Source organism: Alligator sinensis, unplaced genomic scaffold (genome assembly GCF_000455745.1).
Source record: "Alligator sinensis unplaced genomic scaffold, ASM45574v1 scaffold405_1, whole genome shotgun sequence".
Classification (NCBI taxonomy): Eukaryota; Metazoa; Chordata; order Crocodylia; family Alligatoridae; genus Alligator; species Alligator sinensis.
The window spans coordinates 115880-130922 of record NW_005842738.1 but is presented as its reverse complement, the minus strand read 5'-3'; the positions used below and the strand labels follow the sequence as shown (position 1 = coordinate 130922).

Sequence of the window (15043 nt, the reverse complement as noted above, 5' to 3'; positions counted from 1 at the left end):
GTCAGGCCCTGAGTTTGTCTTCTAAGCCCTGCCTCTTCTGTTCAGGTGTCTCCTCAGCTACTCACAGTAGTTTCCACTTTGAGCCTGGCAGCTAGTGTCCAGGGCAGCCTATGACTAATACTCTGGCTGCCTTAGCAGTGCTGCTAGCCTAGCAATCAGTACTTGTAAGTTGTGCGTCCCTGGTGGCCTACTGCCTTGCAGCCAAGCCATAATGGGCAGTGTTTCCCCTCACCTGGGGACCTCCCTACTGCTGCTTCTCTTTTAAAGTAACGGGAGCCTCCGGCTCCTTGTTACACCACCTTATAATAATTTTATCTAGCTTAGATTTCTCTGATTTGCTTGTAAGAAGGCCATGTGGGACGTTATCAAAAGCCTCACCAAAATCCAAACACACTGCTTCCTCAACCCCATCTTCCACCCAATTAGTTACTTTGTCCAAGAAGGAGGTCAGGTTGGTGTAGCATTATTTGCTCTTAGTCACGCTGTCTGCTCATGGTCAGCTTTTCCTCCTCTAGGTGCCTATAAGTTGACTTCTTTATCATTTGCTCCAGTAACTTCATGGGTATTGAAGTCAGGCTGACTGGTTTATAGTTTCCCTGGTCATCCTTTTCACCTTTCTTAGAAAAGTACTATATTGGCCCTTTCCAGTCAACTGGAACCTCAACTGTCTTCCACAGTTTTGCAAATATTATTGCTAAGGGATCCAAGCTAATTGAATCAGCTTTAGCTAAAAGTGCCAAAACAACCTCTCTGAAGCACCCTATCTTTACAGATGCTGCAGGGCTGGGTTGAAGTAACACGTTGCTGCTTCTGGTAAAGTGCTTTTTTTTTTTTTTTTTTTTTTTTTAAATGTCTGCAGGTTTGGCTCTGTAGGTGCTGAGCACCTGCTAATTTTTTTTTTCAGTGGGTACTTGAGCCGTGGAGCACCCACAGAGTTGACGCCTATGCATGGACTGGACTTCACTTCCACAACTTTTTGGCATTTCCTCCACAAGGGGTAAGACTAGAACTGCCCCCTCTAAGGTCCTCTTCTGCACAAAGCCATTGGCTTGTTAATGCAGCCAAATCAAAGCACCACCCAATGACTACAAACACTCTGTAGACACAGTTGAGCAACTACTACCATAAAATGCAAAGAGTGCAGTGTGCTTTATTAACTGAAACTTTAGCTCTTCTGTTTGTTTATTGTGTTTTTAACTGTGTAATCACAGTGCTGCATTATTGTCACTTTCTATATTAATATTCTCGTTTCTTTGCAAAGAAGAAAGGAAAATTCTTCCATTTAAATGATCCTAAGTAAATCATTGTTGCAGTTGTATGACAAGAGTATGTTTGCATCAGTTTACACTGTTTACAACGTTTGTAAATGAGAAAGGGCAGAAACTATCTGTACACAGTTTTGTTAGATACACTAAGATAGGACCACAGGATCCCAAGATCTTAAATGTTTCTTCTATGCCTTTTACTCTGCCGCTGCTGTTGCGTGCAAGTTCTCTTAAACTTTCTTCAGTGGTGTGCTACATCTTTTGTGTCTGAGATGTGTCCCTTTTGCTGTAACCTGTCCCAGCTGCAGGCCCACTATGCAAGATCTTTGGAATGAATATACGGTGATAGTGTCTTGCAGAAAATCTTTTATTATTTTAGATGTCAGGCTTTGGTTGATATTTTCAGATCTTGTCCAGAGATTACTTTTCCAGCAGCTTATAACAGGCATAGGCAATTATTTGGGCTGGAGGGCCACGTAAGGAGTTTTGGTGAGCTGTTGCAGGCCAGGGGATAGGGGGGTGCTCACCTGGTCCAGTGGGGGAGGGTGGGGAGCACCTGATCCTATCCAGGCCCATCTGCCCCTCCCGGGCAGGGTCTCCATGGAGACCAGCATGGGACCCTCATGGGCAGGGTGTGCTCAGCCAAGTGGATGAGATGGGGCCATGGACAGGTAGGAAACCATGTCTGAGAGTGGGATGGGTGGGCAGGGCCATGATCACGGGGTGGTGACAGTACAGAGCCAGGGCCTGGGGCAGAGCCATGATCTGCTCCCCACACGTCCCTGCAACGGGTGCTAGTTCTGAGGACAGGGACACGTGGAGAGTAGATCATGGCTCTGCCCCAAGCCCTAGTCCCGTGCTGTTACCACTCCATGATCCTGACCTCAGCCCCTGCCTTCCCATCCCCCTCATCACCTACTTGTGGCCCCATCCCATGTGCCAGGGTGAGCACACCTTGCCCTCAGGGTCCTGGGCTGGTCTTCATGGTGACCGTAAGTGTCTGCTTCATCTGGCACCCCCAGGGATGCTCCCCCAAGCCCAGTGGTAATATATCTTTTAACTAAGCTGCAACCCCTCTTCCTGGTTGTAATCAAACAAAGAGTTGGCAGGTGAGTAGAGAAAGTCGACATATGGTATTTTCTTACAAACAACACACCCCAGCACAAAATACACACCTTTTTGAAGGGCAAAATGAAGGGAAAAAACATCTTTCCTTGTAGTAAATAACTAAGCAGCAGCAGCTAGGGAGCAGAGCCTTTTCACTGCGAGTCCTGTGTAGAGTTTACTTTCTTTTTGCCAGTAACCAGCAAAAAGAACATTTTCTTATGCAGAAACTGTTATTACCATATTTCTTGTATATAATGCATATAGTTTCCAGCAGCTAGTTTTTAGGGAAAAAGTGTGTATGTGAGAAAATACAGTTTTTGCAAGTGTTGACACTACTGCTTCTTGTGGCCAATTTTGGTCCCAAAATCCTTCAATGTTTATTGAAGCCTAAGACTTCTGCATTGGTAAAATTGCAGCATGATGGAACCACGGGGTTGCTTCATTCTGCTAGTTCATTTTAATGAAATGTTTCAGCATTAAGCCTACAGTCTTATTGTGTGTATGCATGTAAAACACTCATTTAAAATGCAGAAGAACATCCAGGGTAACATGCATAGGCTTAAAAAGGTTTACATCACTTCCAGATTACATTCTGTAGGTTACAAATCAGTTTGAGATTTTAGAGATTAGAAAACCTGCCCACAGCAATCTTAGCCCATTTTAAGATTTCACAATCTAAGTGGGACTAAGGTAGACCGATGGTCTGGTTTGGTCTGGTATTGCAATTCTTATGTCATCCCAGAAACATACTGGTGCTCACTAATTGTCCTACAGCCTGACATTGTTTGGCTATGTAGATTTCTACTAAAATTTGGTATTCTAGTTTCAAACTAGGAAAGAACTACAATGTTATAGTTATATGTAGGAACCTACCAAAATCACGGTGAGACAAAGGGATTTTCACGGGCCGCTTGCAGCATGCAGAGCTGATTTTGAGGTCTTTTCTCAGCGAGCCCCCCTTCACCACCAAGAAGCCTTGGCAGCTCCGCCCCATGGTGCTGGCTGGCCGAGAGGTAAAACCTGCAGCATAATTAAGTAGCAAAGCCTGTGGAAATATCAAATAAATTACTGCATTACTCTACACACAAGTATTACATTTTAAATCTAAATTGAAATATGTTACAAATATAAATTGATGCACAGTAGGAACTGTCATTAATATTATCCTAATTTATTATTACTATTCTACAAAAAGTTTTGTAATAATAATACTAACCTTGATAGAAACAATCCATGTTAGTTGTTAAATGCTGGCATTTAGCATCCACCAGCAGTTGCAGCTCACATCCTCTGTTTCTTGAGGTGTGAGCATGTGTCCATACACTAAGATTGCACATTCTGCATCCACTGAATTGGCTGGAATCATAAGGCAGCGTTTTGCCAAATTGTAAAGATGTGGAAACTGATTTGGGAAACAGACTCCCAAAACACAGTCACATTCAGAGGTATCTGGCATGCTTTAACCAGGTTTATGTAAGCAGCGTGTTTCTTGTCATGTTCTTTCTGCCATCCAGGGACTGATTTCAGTAGCTGAGGATCAAAACCCAGGAAGGGCACCTGATTGAGGTAAAAAATGCAAACCACTAAAAAAGAAGGCAGTCAGTTGTTTAAACCATGGTGGTAGCAGGCTGATAGTACTTGTAGTAATGGATTCAACTTTGAAGTTATTGCCTGGAACAGTTGTTGTCTCTGCTGGGTTTTGTGTTGACAGCTTGAAAGTTGTTGCGATGCCATGTCTTCAACCCAGCTTATCAAATCTATCAGCTTGTATGCTTGGTGGATCAAAGCCTGCCAACCTTCAAATAGCATTAGAAGCTCCATGGACAAAATCACATTTTCAGCCACAAACTTAATTTGATCTTCAATGTCACCCTATCTTAAGAGATCACATAGTTTAAGCATGCACTGTGTGATGGGTGTGATGTCAAGCTCCTCGCACACAAATTGCTGGTAGCGCTTCATATCCTTTTCATGGTAACGAACTGCATTAAACAATGAATTCCACCTTGAAAAGACTGGCTCTGATGGAAGTAGCACAGTCGCATGTAGATCCCCACTTTGATTCATGATGGACTCCCTGTACTGAAGCTCGCAGCCTGGATAATGTTTGAATGCTTTTTTAAACAGGAAACTAGGATATCCACATCAGTAAAAATCAAAGTTTTTTGTCCCAGGTGTCATTTACTAAAGAGAGGATTTGTGAATTGCAGGTGACATGAGTTTCATTGGGCATCATTCCATGGATCACATCAGAGAGTGCTTTGCCCATATACATTGCATTATCTGACAAAAATGCTGAGATCTTGTTAACTTCTAAGCCATAGTTTACAACAGCCTTCACTACAGCTTTAGTTTACAACAGCCTTTACTACAGCTTGTGCCACCATAGAAAAATCGACAGACGTGAGGTGAACTGGCTCTGCTTGAAAAACAGGCAGGTTGAGGTCTGTCCAGCTCCCAGTTAAAAACTAAATGTGTAGAACATAATTACCTTGGGCATCTTTTTTCTTCATCTGCTACAATTGAGATTGACTCATATTCCGCCAATGCAGATTTTGTAGACTGAACATGCGAAACAATTACTCCTGTTAGATAATTCTGGTGAAGCTTGTTCGCACATGAGAAACCGCCAGCATTTGGCATGCATTTGTTCAAGTAGTCCCTTAATTCAGGGTTATCCTGACCTGCTGTACAATTAACGTTTTCTCGTATCTGTAAATTAAAATATCTGCTGGAATACATCAGCAATAAATGGAACCTTTTAAGATTCATAATCTCCTTTTAGGTTGACAGAAGGAAGTTAATAAAATGTTTACACAAAGTTTAGATTATTGTTTTAACATATATAAACTCATCCTTTTGGTTTAGTTTTTTATGACAGCATCCTTCTGCTTTCTAAAATCCTCTGTTTAATATTAACAGGAAATTTAACTGAAGGTGCCTAGAACATTTACTGAACTAAAACAGATCATCTCAAGGAATGATTCACCAACTAGTGATTTCTGGGGTGCAATTTTGTGATGGAATCAAAATCTGTCTCTTTTCAAAGGAAATGTTAAAGAATTATTTGGGGGAGAGAGAGCTTTCTTTTTAGAATACAATAGATGGTCGAAAGAAACTTGCTTTCTGGTAAGCGCTTCTTTAAACAGTTAGCAATCACTTCTGTAAAGTCTTAGAAACCTTGTCCGGGGCAGATGGACGTGCAGGATTGGCACTCTAAGTGTCTTTATGCTAAGAATAGTAGCTGTAGCTATTAATACTTCAACAGGCTCCCCAGATAAATTAGTGAGTAGTGATCTTGTAGCTAAGGGATATATCTTAGCTTTAAAATTCTAGATTTACTGTATGTTGAGATGTGAAGTATGAATGCAGGAGTGGTCAGAACATGCATTTATGTATTTTAGGTACAACAATCTTTCTAGAGCTAATATAGAAACTAGAGATGGAAAAGATGAATTGGCTCATATAGTTTTCTTCCTGCCAAGTAAGGATTTCTCCCTATAGTACATACTGATAAGTACTCTATTCTTTTTCTTTTTTCACAGTTCATACTTACTGGCTAAAGTAGTTTGGAAAGGATATCTAATAACTGTAAGTTATAATTATACATCAGTTAAAACATATGCTTATGCAAAAAAAAAAAAAAAAAAAAAAAGAGTAGATCTGGTTTGGCAGAAATGAATCATACACCCAAATATTGCATAATGTAATTTACTAGAGCTTCTTACAATTTCTAACTCAGGCCCACCATCAGATCAGCCTTTATGTTATCTTAATATGTTAATTTTGTGCTTTCTTTTGCCTGGAATAGTTATGTGTTTTTATTTTGTCCTGAAGTGGCATGAATATCCTAAGAAGAATTATGTAGCACAAGAATATGTGCCTCAGTAATAGTTTAAATACATTCTTTTATTCCTTATTTTTGTTTTGTAATATGGAACTTTAAATAATTTTGATATATATAGATAGCTGTAAAGCTTAGTCCATATTAAAAAGTTTCTGCTTTGTTTCTGTTTTGTTAAACTACTTTCCTCAGTCTATTTGTTCTTCTTTTCTATGATTAAGTGCAACTGAAAATGTCTCTTGTAAAACACTTTTTACTAAAAGCTGCATCGTGCTGCTGTTATAACACAGTCATTTTATCTGTGATCAAATTAGAATCTGGGTCTTGGGATTTGAAAGACAAATGCATTAATCCACTGCAGCATTTAGCCACTTGTCACTTCTAATCAGATAAAGGCATTGGGATCTTTGAGGTAAAGCATTTAGACAGTTTTTAAATTCATGGCTCAGCTATACTACTTTGTTTATTTTTCATCTTTAGATAGACTCATCTCCGTGTGTTGCATGTGAAATACTGAAGGCTTTAATGTATGTGTCTTTTTAAAAATAATCTGTTTTCTGTATTCAGAAGATATTGGCTATGATCATCAATACCATGTAGGCATTACAACACAGTAGTATTAATTTAAGGATTTATTTTCCCGTTAAAATATTTTTAACATATGTTAATGAGTTTCTCTAAGACATTTGGGACAATATAGCAGACTGAAGTTTTTTGGTAGATCAGAGTTAAGTAAACTTCCATCAATAAAGTGAAAGTTGTTTTACTGAAATTATTTCATACCTGATTTGACCATGGCTATGTGAGCTAATATAAAGCTGTCATAATTAGATCTGGAATAGCCATGTTAAGTAACTCATAAAAAGTTGAGACGTATCTCCCTACAAAGATCTCTGTGCATTCTGTAATACTGAGTAAATTCCAGCAGCTGTACAGTAAGAATATTAGCATATTTAGTATATATTCTCAAATATACACATGATAAATCATGATTCTGTAGGTATAGTAAAAATTACTAATACTTGAACTTAATAATTGTCCATACTTGAATGCATTAACTCAGAACTGAGGGAGCCTGCAGCTGGGCGGCTTTGTGTGATTTGAGGACCCTATATGGTGTTGCAGGGCAAGAGGGCACATGACATGGTGCAGTGTTCAGACCATGGGGATGCTAGCTTGGTGTTGTGGAGTGGTGGACAGCCTATCATTAACCAAAAAGTGGACATTCTTGTATCAACCAAAATTCAAAATGGTTTCTATCGTTAGTAGACTATGTAAGGTCTTGTCACTCTTTATGTAGACACACTGTACCTAAAGCACTCCCCACATTCCTCCTTTTCTCTGTGCATCCCAAATTCTGGAAACAAGGTAATATAGGTGCCTTAGCGTCCTTGAGCACTTGCCAGAAAGCACACTGGTGACAGAGCCTGATTAAGTACAATCAAAAAGCCCAGACCCCTTCCTTGTTCAAGTTAAATCATAGTCCCTCAGCATCCCAGCATGCTTTTCAGCCCTGGGCTGGGCTGTCTGCTGCAGTAGAGAATGGTTGGGGTGGTGGGGAGGCAGGGACTGGAGCCAGGGAGAGGAGTTAAACCTATCTTCCCCCAAGTACAGAGCTGCCCTGCTGCTAAACTTACTGAAACTTACTGTTGGCTGTGACTGTGGACTACGAATCCCAGAGGTTACCTGAAAGCAGGAAAAGGAAGTGATGAGCAACCCTGCAGAGTCCTGCTTCTGTAATTTTTGGACTGCAAAACCCAGAACCTCAGGAGCAGCAGGAAGAGGAAGCGAACACAGCCCATGCTGGCTATGTGCTAGGGGGCCTTGCTCTAGCATCCTCTTGGCTTCTGGCCTGAGCCATTGCAGGCATGTGGCTGCATTTCCTGAATCAAAAGTAAATGTGTCTCCAGTTACTTCTCAGTTTATTCTCTGCAGTTTAGACTAACCTGCAAAGATTAAATAATTCAGCCTCAGGCTTTTTGACTGTCTTTACTTAGTCAGTGAAGCACGTGTTCAGGGTGCTGGACAGTAGTTGTATTGCCTCATTTTTGGAAGTTGGTGAACACAGAATGCAAGTGAATAGGTGGGTGGGCTTCCTGACAGTGCTTTCAGGGACATTAGGGAGGAAGTATGTGCGTAGTCAGAAAGACTGCCCAGCCAGACTCTGAACTCAGTCCACACTATAGAGCAGTAGTAAGTAGCCCTGTTCTATCTGAAAAAGTTATATTTGAAAATATTTTTCATAGACCATGGGGATTTGGCCCGTTTTCCAAAAATTCTGTGTAGGGGAAATGTGGCAGGTTTCAAGCATGGCTACATCTCGGGAGCGGTAATAGGGACTATATAGTGTATGGGTGCTTGGTACATGGCGGGAAGGATTGCCACCCCTTTCCTGCATTTCTTCACGTTTTGTGCACAAGATGATTCGCCCTGTGTGGACTAGAGTCATATTGTGATATTTTTAGAGGCTTGTAAGGTAACCTGTAGTGTTTATTACTTTGTTGGCCTAATCATTCATAAATTGGCATTTGGGCTCAAAGACTATTGTAATGATACTTTCAGAAACTATTTTTCCCATTATTTGTAGACTTCAGTATTATGTTAATTTGTTTTGTGATTTTTCTTATTGGCAGGTATTTTTTAGTGTACTGTCTCGTCATGGGACATCTTTGGCTGGATTGGGTTTTCATGAGCAAGCAGCTGCATCTTTATGCAGCCCCCATAAGCCTCTTTGAGGCTTAGCACTAGGTGGAAGAGTATGCTTGCAAAGGTCAGTCTCTCTTTGTCTCCACCTCAAGGGGAAAGAAGGCTAGAAACTATTTCTCATGAACTTAATGGAGTTCACTGTTTGTGGTAGGGAGGTTGTGATAGAAGGGGTCTCATGGTTTTTGTATTGAAAGCACTGAGAATGCTTGAGTACTTTGTTTACGGTTTCTTTATTAAAATAGTGGTCAAATGCATTGGATTTTTAATCTATCTGTGTCTCCTTTGTGTTCCTTTCTCAAAGTGTATCTAGGACTATGATTTCTAGCCAAAGGGGCACACTCTGCTCTGAGTTCAGTCTAATAGGATTCTGCATATAGTTAATCAAATTAATTTCATTCCCTTGCTGATCTTTCTGTATCCAGGTGGAGTAGTTCTAATGCTGTCAACCCAATTTGCCAATAATGTTGAAGGTAGGGGAGAGGAGATTGGGATCCATGGGATACTCCATACCAGAATTCATACCAGGAAGGGTTACTAAATTCTTATTTTAAAAGAAATACTTAAAATTCTTATTTTAAAAATACAAGAACAAGCTAAAACTAACCTGTAAAATGTGAATCAACACAGTTCTGATCCCCAAATCTTTACAGATTTTTTTTTTTTTTTTTTTTTTTTTTGTAATGTTGCAAACTCATTGTTTGTAAACTGAGTGAAATGCCCACATTAAGGTAACAGAGCTTAGAAGAGTGCAATTTCCCTTATGTTAATTTAATTTAATAAGTTTTATTTTTAAAATTAGAATCTGGTTAGTATGAGGTCATTCAAAAGCAGAACAGAGTGGCACTGTCTGAATTAATTCATTTAAAAAATAGTTAATCAGTAAGCATATCTGTGTTCACCAATTGTTTAGCCCAGGATGATGGTCTTTTTTCTTTCTTCTTAATAAACTGAAGTTTAATTTAGGGAGAAATGGTTCTACAATTTTAAAGTGACAAAGCAAGTGAAATGTCAGGTAGACAGGTCTGGAAAAAGATAAGATGTACTTTTTAAAAAAGGAGCATCTTTTAGCTTATTGACTTGCTTCTAGCATTCCATAAAATCTACTGTTATGTTAAGCATTTTAAATTTGTTATATTTTTTTCCATACCTGACAAAAGGATGTGATCCCTGAAATATTTTAAGAATGATCAAAAGTATTTAAAATATGTCTTATGGTACATTTTGGAATTGGAAGAAAAACTACCTTTAAGAAAATTAATCCGTTCTCTGGAAACAAGGATTCGGTATGAATGCTGGGTTGGCAGCAAGAGGCAAATGAAATGAACCTTTTTGAATGAACTATAGAAACTGCATAGTGGATTATTAACTTTCCAAGAGATGCAATAAGTCAGCAGTTTGAGGAAAGTCAATCTGGTAAAATATGGTACAGGTGCTGGGATGAGGGATAAAATGCTAATGTTTCTGACTTTACCCTTCAAATAACAGGAACGCTCTTATACCTGAATTTATTCACACATCAAAATATGTTCATGTCTGTCAAGCTGAAAAGATGAATCTAGATTTTTCATATCTGTATCCTATGCTGCCAGGCTATCCTAACCTGTCTTTCTTTTTACTAATGGATGACACTGCACTTTAGGATAAAAATGAGGCATTTTATACCTGAGTAACAGTGGAAATTCTTACAGAAGTCTGGTTGTATAAGAGATTTAACCACTAATATATTATATACAGGCACTCCTCACTTAACGACCGAGTTCTGTTCCTGCGACTAGGTCGTTAAGCGAATTGGTCAATAAGCGAGGAGCCGCCCCTTGATACTGTGTGCCTTGGCTTGAGACGCCGTGCTGCCGTTTCCACGACCAAAGTTCTCGTACTTACGACCAGTTCTCGCTGGTCATAAGTCCGCGCGGTCGTTAAACAGGTAGGTCGTTAAGTGAGGAGTACCTGTATACTAAATACCATAGCAGTATGATATAATTGATTAAATTTCATCAGCAGAAGTTGAGGGCTGGGGTGTATCTAGTTCTACCTTTTCCTCTGACTCTTTAGTATGTTTGCTGGATCACATAGCCCCCACCCATTTTATGAAACTACCAAAGAAAAAATGCTATGTGCGATTACTTTTTTCATTTGGAAAATGTAGAACAGTAATAAATCATAACAGAGCGCGCTAGTTATAAACCTATTTAATCCACATAGATTTAACATTTTATTGGGGAGGAATAAAGGTAAGGCCACAGATTACGATTAAGTAGACTGACTAGATTCTCTGATAAAATACAGGTGCTTTTATCTGAAAGCATTTAATAAATTTAGTCATGCTGATATACAAGCTAAGCCTAAAAGCTGCATCATTTCTGCCCCCTCCCCCAACAACCTCCCAACACAGTGAGAAATTCTTATCACTGGGTAAAGAAGTCCATTGTCCAAAAAATCATAGTAAGCATTCAAGTCTGGACAGAACAGGACAGGACGAATGCTGGGTCTTTTCTATAAAGTCCAGTTTCATGTCTCTAAAAGATCCCAGTAGATATGTATGGATAATCTATGTATGTATGCCACAGGCCCAGTGATGGAGCTTCCAAAGCCTATGCTCATGCTGTGTCTGGATGTTCATGTAGGAGAAGAATTCAGAAGAGACTTGAAAGAAGCAGACTGACTTTGTGCATATAGTTTCTGTACCTCTTTTGGAGTAAGGAAAAATGTCCTTTGACGTTATACCAGATCCATTTAGATATCAGTAAGGCTAAAATAAATATTGATGCGAAGTCCACTTCAAGCAGTGGGAGTCAGTGTTGTGACCATGCTAAAGAAAAAATTCTGAACCAGATCTGAAATCCTGAGATTTTGCGATCAGCTTTATTTTTATTTCTGTGTGGTGTCTCTTTACTCTTTAAGCAATCTTAACTGTTGGTGCTACATTGTCAGTGCAAGACTTACTCCTCTGTTGCTATGTTCTAGTAGCCCCTGATGCATAAAGTGAGAAGGAAATGTGCCCGAAACAGGCCACAACTGGCTTCTTTGGAGAATCCTTGTTCTAATTTGGCAGAAAGTGATCATTGAGAATCTGGGATTGTTAATTTAAACTGGTTGGTGTAAATACTGGATTAGGTCTTCACAAAGAGAAGAATAGTTGCTAAAATCGGAATGGAAGCATGGTTGGGAGGTTGGGCACAGCAGCCTGAATGGCAAGGTAAAATGGTAGTTATGCCAGTGTGATATTGGGGTCAATGTTTTTACCAGGGCTGGAAACAAATAGTAAAATACTGGGTATCCCAGAACTTGAATACTGCAGTGCAGTGGTTTTCATGTTCTAATCGAGATACTGTCCCATGGTCTATATCAGACACACATTACGCCTTCTCTCATCCCCATGTGGTATATTGGTCCCTCTCTGCATCTCTGCTACTCCTCCTCCTATATGTACTTCCCTGATCTCCTCTACCCACATTGCTGGCCTGCCCAAGTCTCTTGTCCTACTGTGGTTTCAATCCCATTGGCTCCCTGTATTCTGACAGCACCAATCCTGGCAGTGGCTCCAGTAGGTAAGGGTAGCTCCAAATCCCTCTTCTTTTTTAAATAGAGCAGCCACTAGTAAAAGCAGCTACTATGCTTCCTTTTAACATTCTTATAGGCCTCTAGGCTTTCCTCTTAACATCCCAGAACGTTATAAAAAGCAAGAAGGAAGAGCCAGCACATTTTGCTTTGCCTTTTTCTGAAGACCCCATTCCAGGAAATTCTGCTATGCATGGTCCCAAGATATTAGACCCTGAAATGAGGTTCTCATTTGTAAAAATGGCAGTGCTGATTTTACACTTGTCTTACGGATTTTGTTGCTGATTTGACAAATAAGGCGAGTAATCTGTCATCTTAACCTGGGATCAGGAATGCACTGTATTCTAAGATCTTCTAGCTGTGCAAATATTACTTTTTATTATTCCTGAACAATGGTGTTACGTTCAGTGATGTCGTCCATGCATAATTATAAGCAAATTGTTAAGAGTGGTATTCAATAAGGAGTCCGGTAATTGGAATTTATTTAACAATTCTGCTGGAAAGTTTACTTTTTGATTATGAAGAAACCTTACAAGTCTTGCTGAAGATAGAAAGCAGATCTGATGAGTAATAAGATGGCTTCTTTTACAAAGACTTTTTTCCAAACTGGAGCCATATTTTAATACTGTGTCTTAAAGATGCTACTTGCGCATCAGACTAGCAATGCTTTTTTTTATACTGATCCAGGACTTAATACAGTAAAGTCTAGACTCTTAAAGAAGTGTAACTTTAGATCCCTTGAGTGACTTGAGACTGTAAATAAAACCCTAGTCTCACAAATAGTAGCATACAGAACTCTTACTCAGCCTTGCCTTTAAACTGTTTTATTTAGTAGTTCTTCTGTACCTTTATCACTAGCTTTGCATCTTGGACATATGAAGTAACACATGATAGCAAGCAGCAAAGGCCCAACAACATGCCCTGCATAAAATCAAGCTTTATCTTTTTTTTCTCCTAACTGCCTAATTTAAACTACTGTGTTTACTTGAATCTAAGATGATGCTGAATTTAAGATGACCCCCCTCCCTTCCCAATACTTAGATTCTATATCTGGAAAATGTATAAATTTGTTATAAATTTCCAGATACAGAATCTAATTATCAGAAGGTTGTCTTAAATTTGGCCACCCCCACCACTACAGCATAGAAAGTAGTAGCTGGGGGGCGTCAAGTGCCCTCCTTGCCCTCTGCTCCTCGACTTCTTCATCTTGCAGCCTTCCTGCCCCCACTCCCAGCTCCCCATTGTCTCTGCCCCTTCCCTCCCACCAGCTCCCCACAGTCTCAGTCTCTGCCTCTTCCCTTCCCCCCCACCCCACCCTTATTGTCAGACCCTGCCCAGGGTCTGTTCCCTCCCAGAACATAGCACATGGAAATGAAGACCCTGCCAGCCATGCAGCAGTGTTGGGCAGGGGACAGTGTTTCCATGTACATTGTGCCCAGGAGGAAATGCAGCCTGAGCCAGAGTCAAGCTGCACCTGTCAGTAAGGGGGCTGAAGAAGGCAGAGGCAAGGGGGCAGAAGTGCAGAGGACGTGGGCCAGGGGGCCAGAGGCTGCTGTCGGTCTGACTGGCTCTGACCCAGGCTCAGGGCCAGAGTTAGAGCTGCAGCAGCTCTCCGCCCCCCTCCCCCTGACTTTGGCTTTATATGCAAATCTAAGATAAAAGCCTTTCCCCCACATTCTGATGGGGGGTAGAAAAACCTCTTCTTAGACTCAAGTAAATACAGTAAATCATTAAATGTTAAGTTGTCTCTTTTTGCTACATTCAGTTACCTCTGCTTGACCATAAGCGTACAGCGGTGCTAATTCATTTTGTTATAATAATGTGACTGCACTTTGTGCACTAGGGGGAATGCCATACTGGATCTGGTATTGGCAACGGGGGATGACATGGTTGGGGACCTACAGATCGGTAGCCATCTGGGGGACAGTGATCACCTAATAATAGAATTCACCATAAGACGTCGAGTGGGTAAGGTAACTAGTAGGGTGAAAGTGCTAGACTTTAGGAAAGCTGATCTCAATGAACTTGGGTGATTAGTCAAGGACGCACTGCAGAGTAGGAGTTTTGAAATGATGAGAGCCCAAGAAGGGTGGCTGTGCCTTAAGGAAATGATCCTTCAGGCACAAAGCAAGACGATCCCCGAGCGAGGCAAAAGGGGGAAAGGGGCCAGGAGGCTTCCCTGGCTGACCAGAGAAATCCAGGGCAGCCTAAGGGACAAAAGGGGAGCACATAAAAAGTGGAAACAGGGAGAGATCACCAAAGATGAATACACCTCCTCTGCTCGTGCTTGTAGGGAGGCAGTTAGACGGGCCAAAGCTGCCATGGAGCTGAGGATGGCAACCCAAGTAGAAGACAACAAGAAATTGTTTTTTAGATATATTGGGAGTAAAAGGAAGGCCCAGGGAGGAATAGGACCCCTGCTAAATGGGCAGAAACACTTGGTGGCAGACAGAGGGGACAAGGCTGAACTCCTCAACGAGTTCTTTGCCTCAGTGTTCCTAAGTGAGGGGCACGACAAGTCTCTCACTGGGGTTGTAGAGAGGCAGCAGCAAGGCACCAGACT

At 40.7% G+C, this 15043-nt stretch overlaps 1 protein-coding gene across 1 annotated transcript in view; it reads left to right on the top strand.

Annotated features, from left to right (window-relative positions):
• The first annotated feature begins 948 nt into the window (after nt 1-948).
• Nucleotides 949-15043, top strand: part of ELOVL4 (ELOVL fatty acid elongase 4) — a 37591-nt gene continuing 23496 nt past the window's right edge. The window contains exon 1 of the mRNA XM_014525053.2: nt 949-997. Coding sequence (XP_014380539.2) covers nt 949-997 — 49 coding nt within the window. The remainder of the gene's footprint in view (nt 998-15043) is intronic.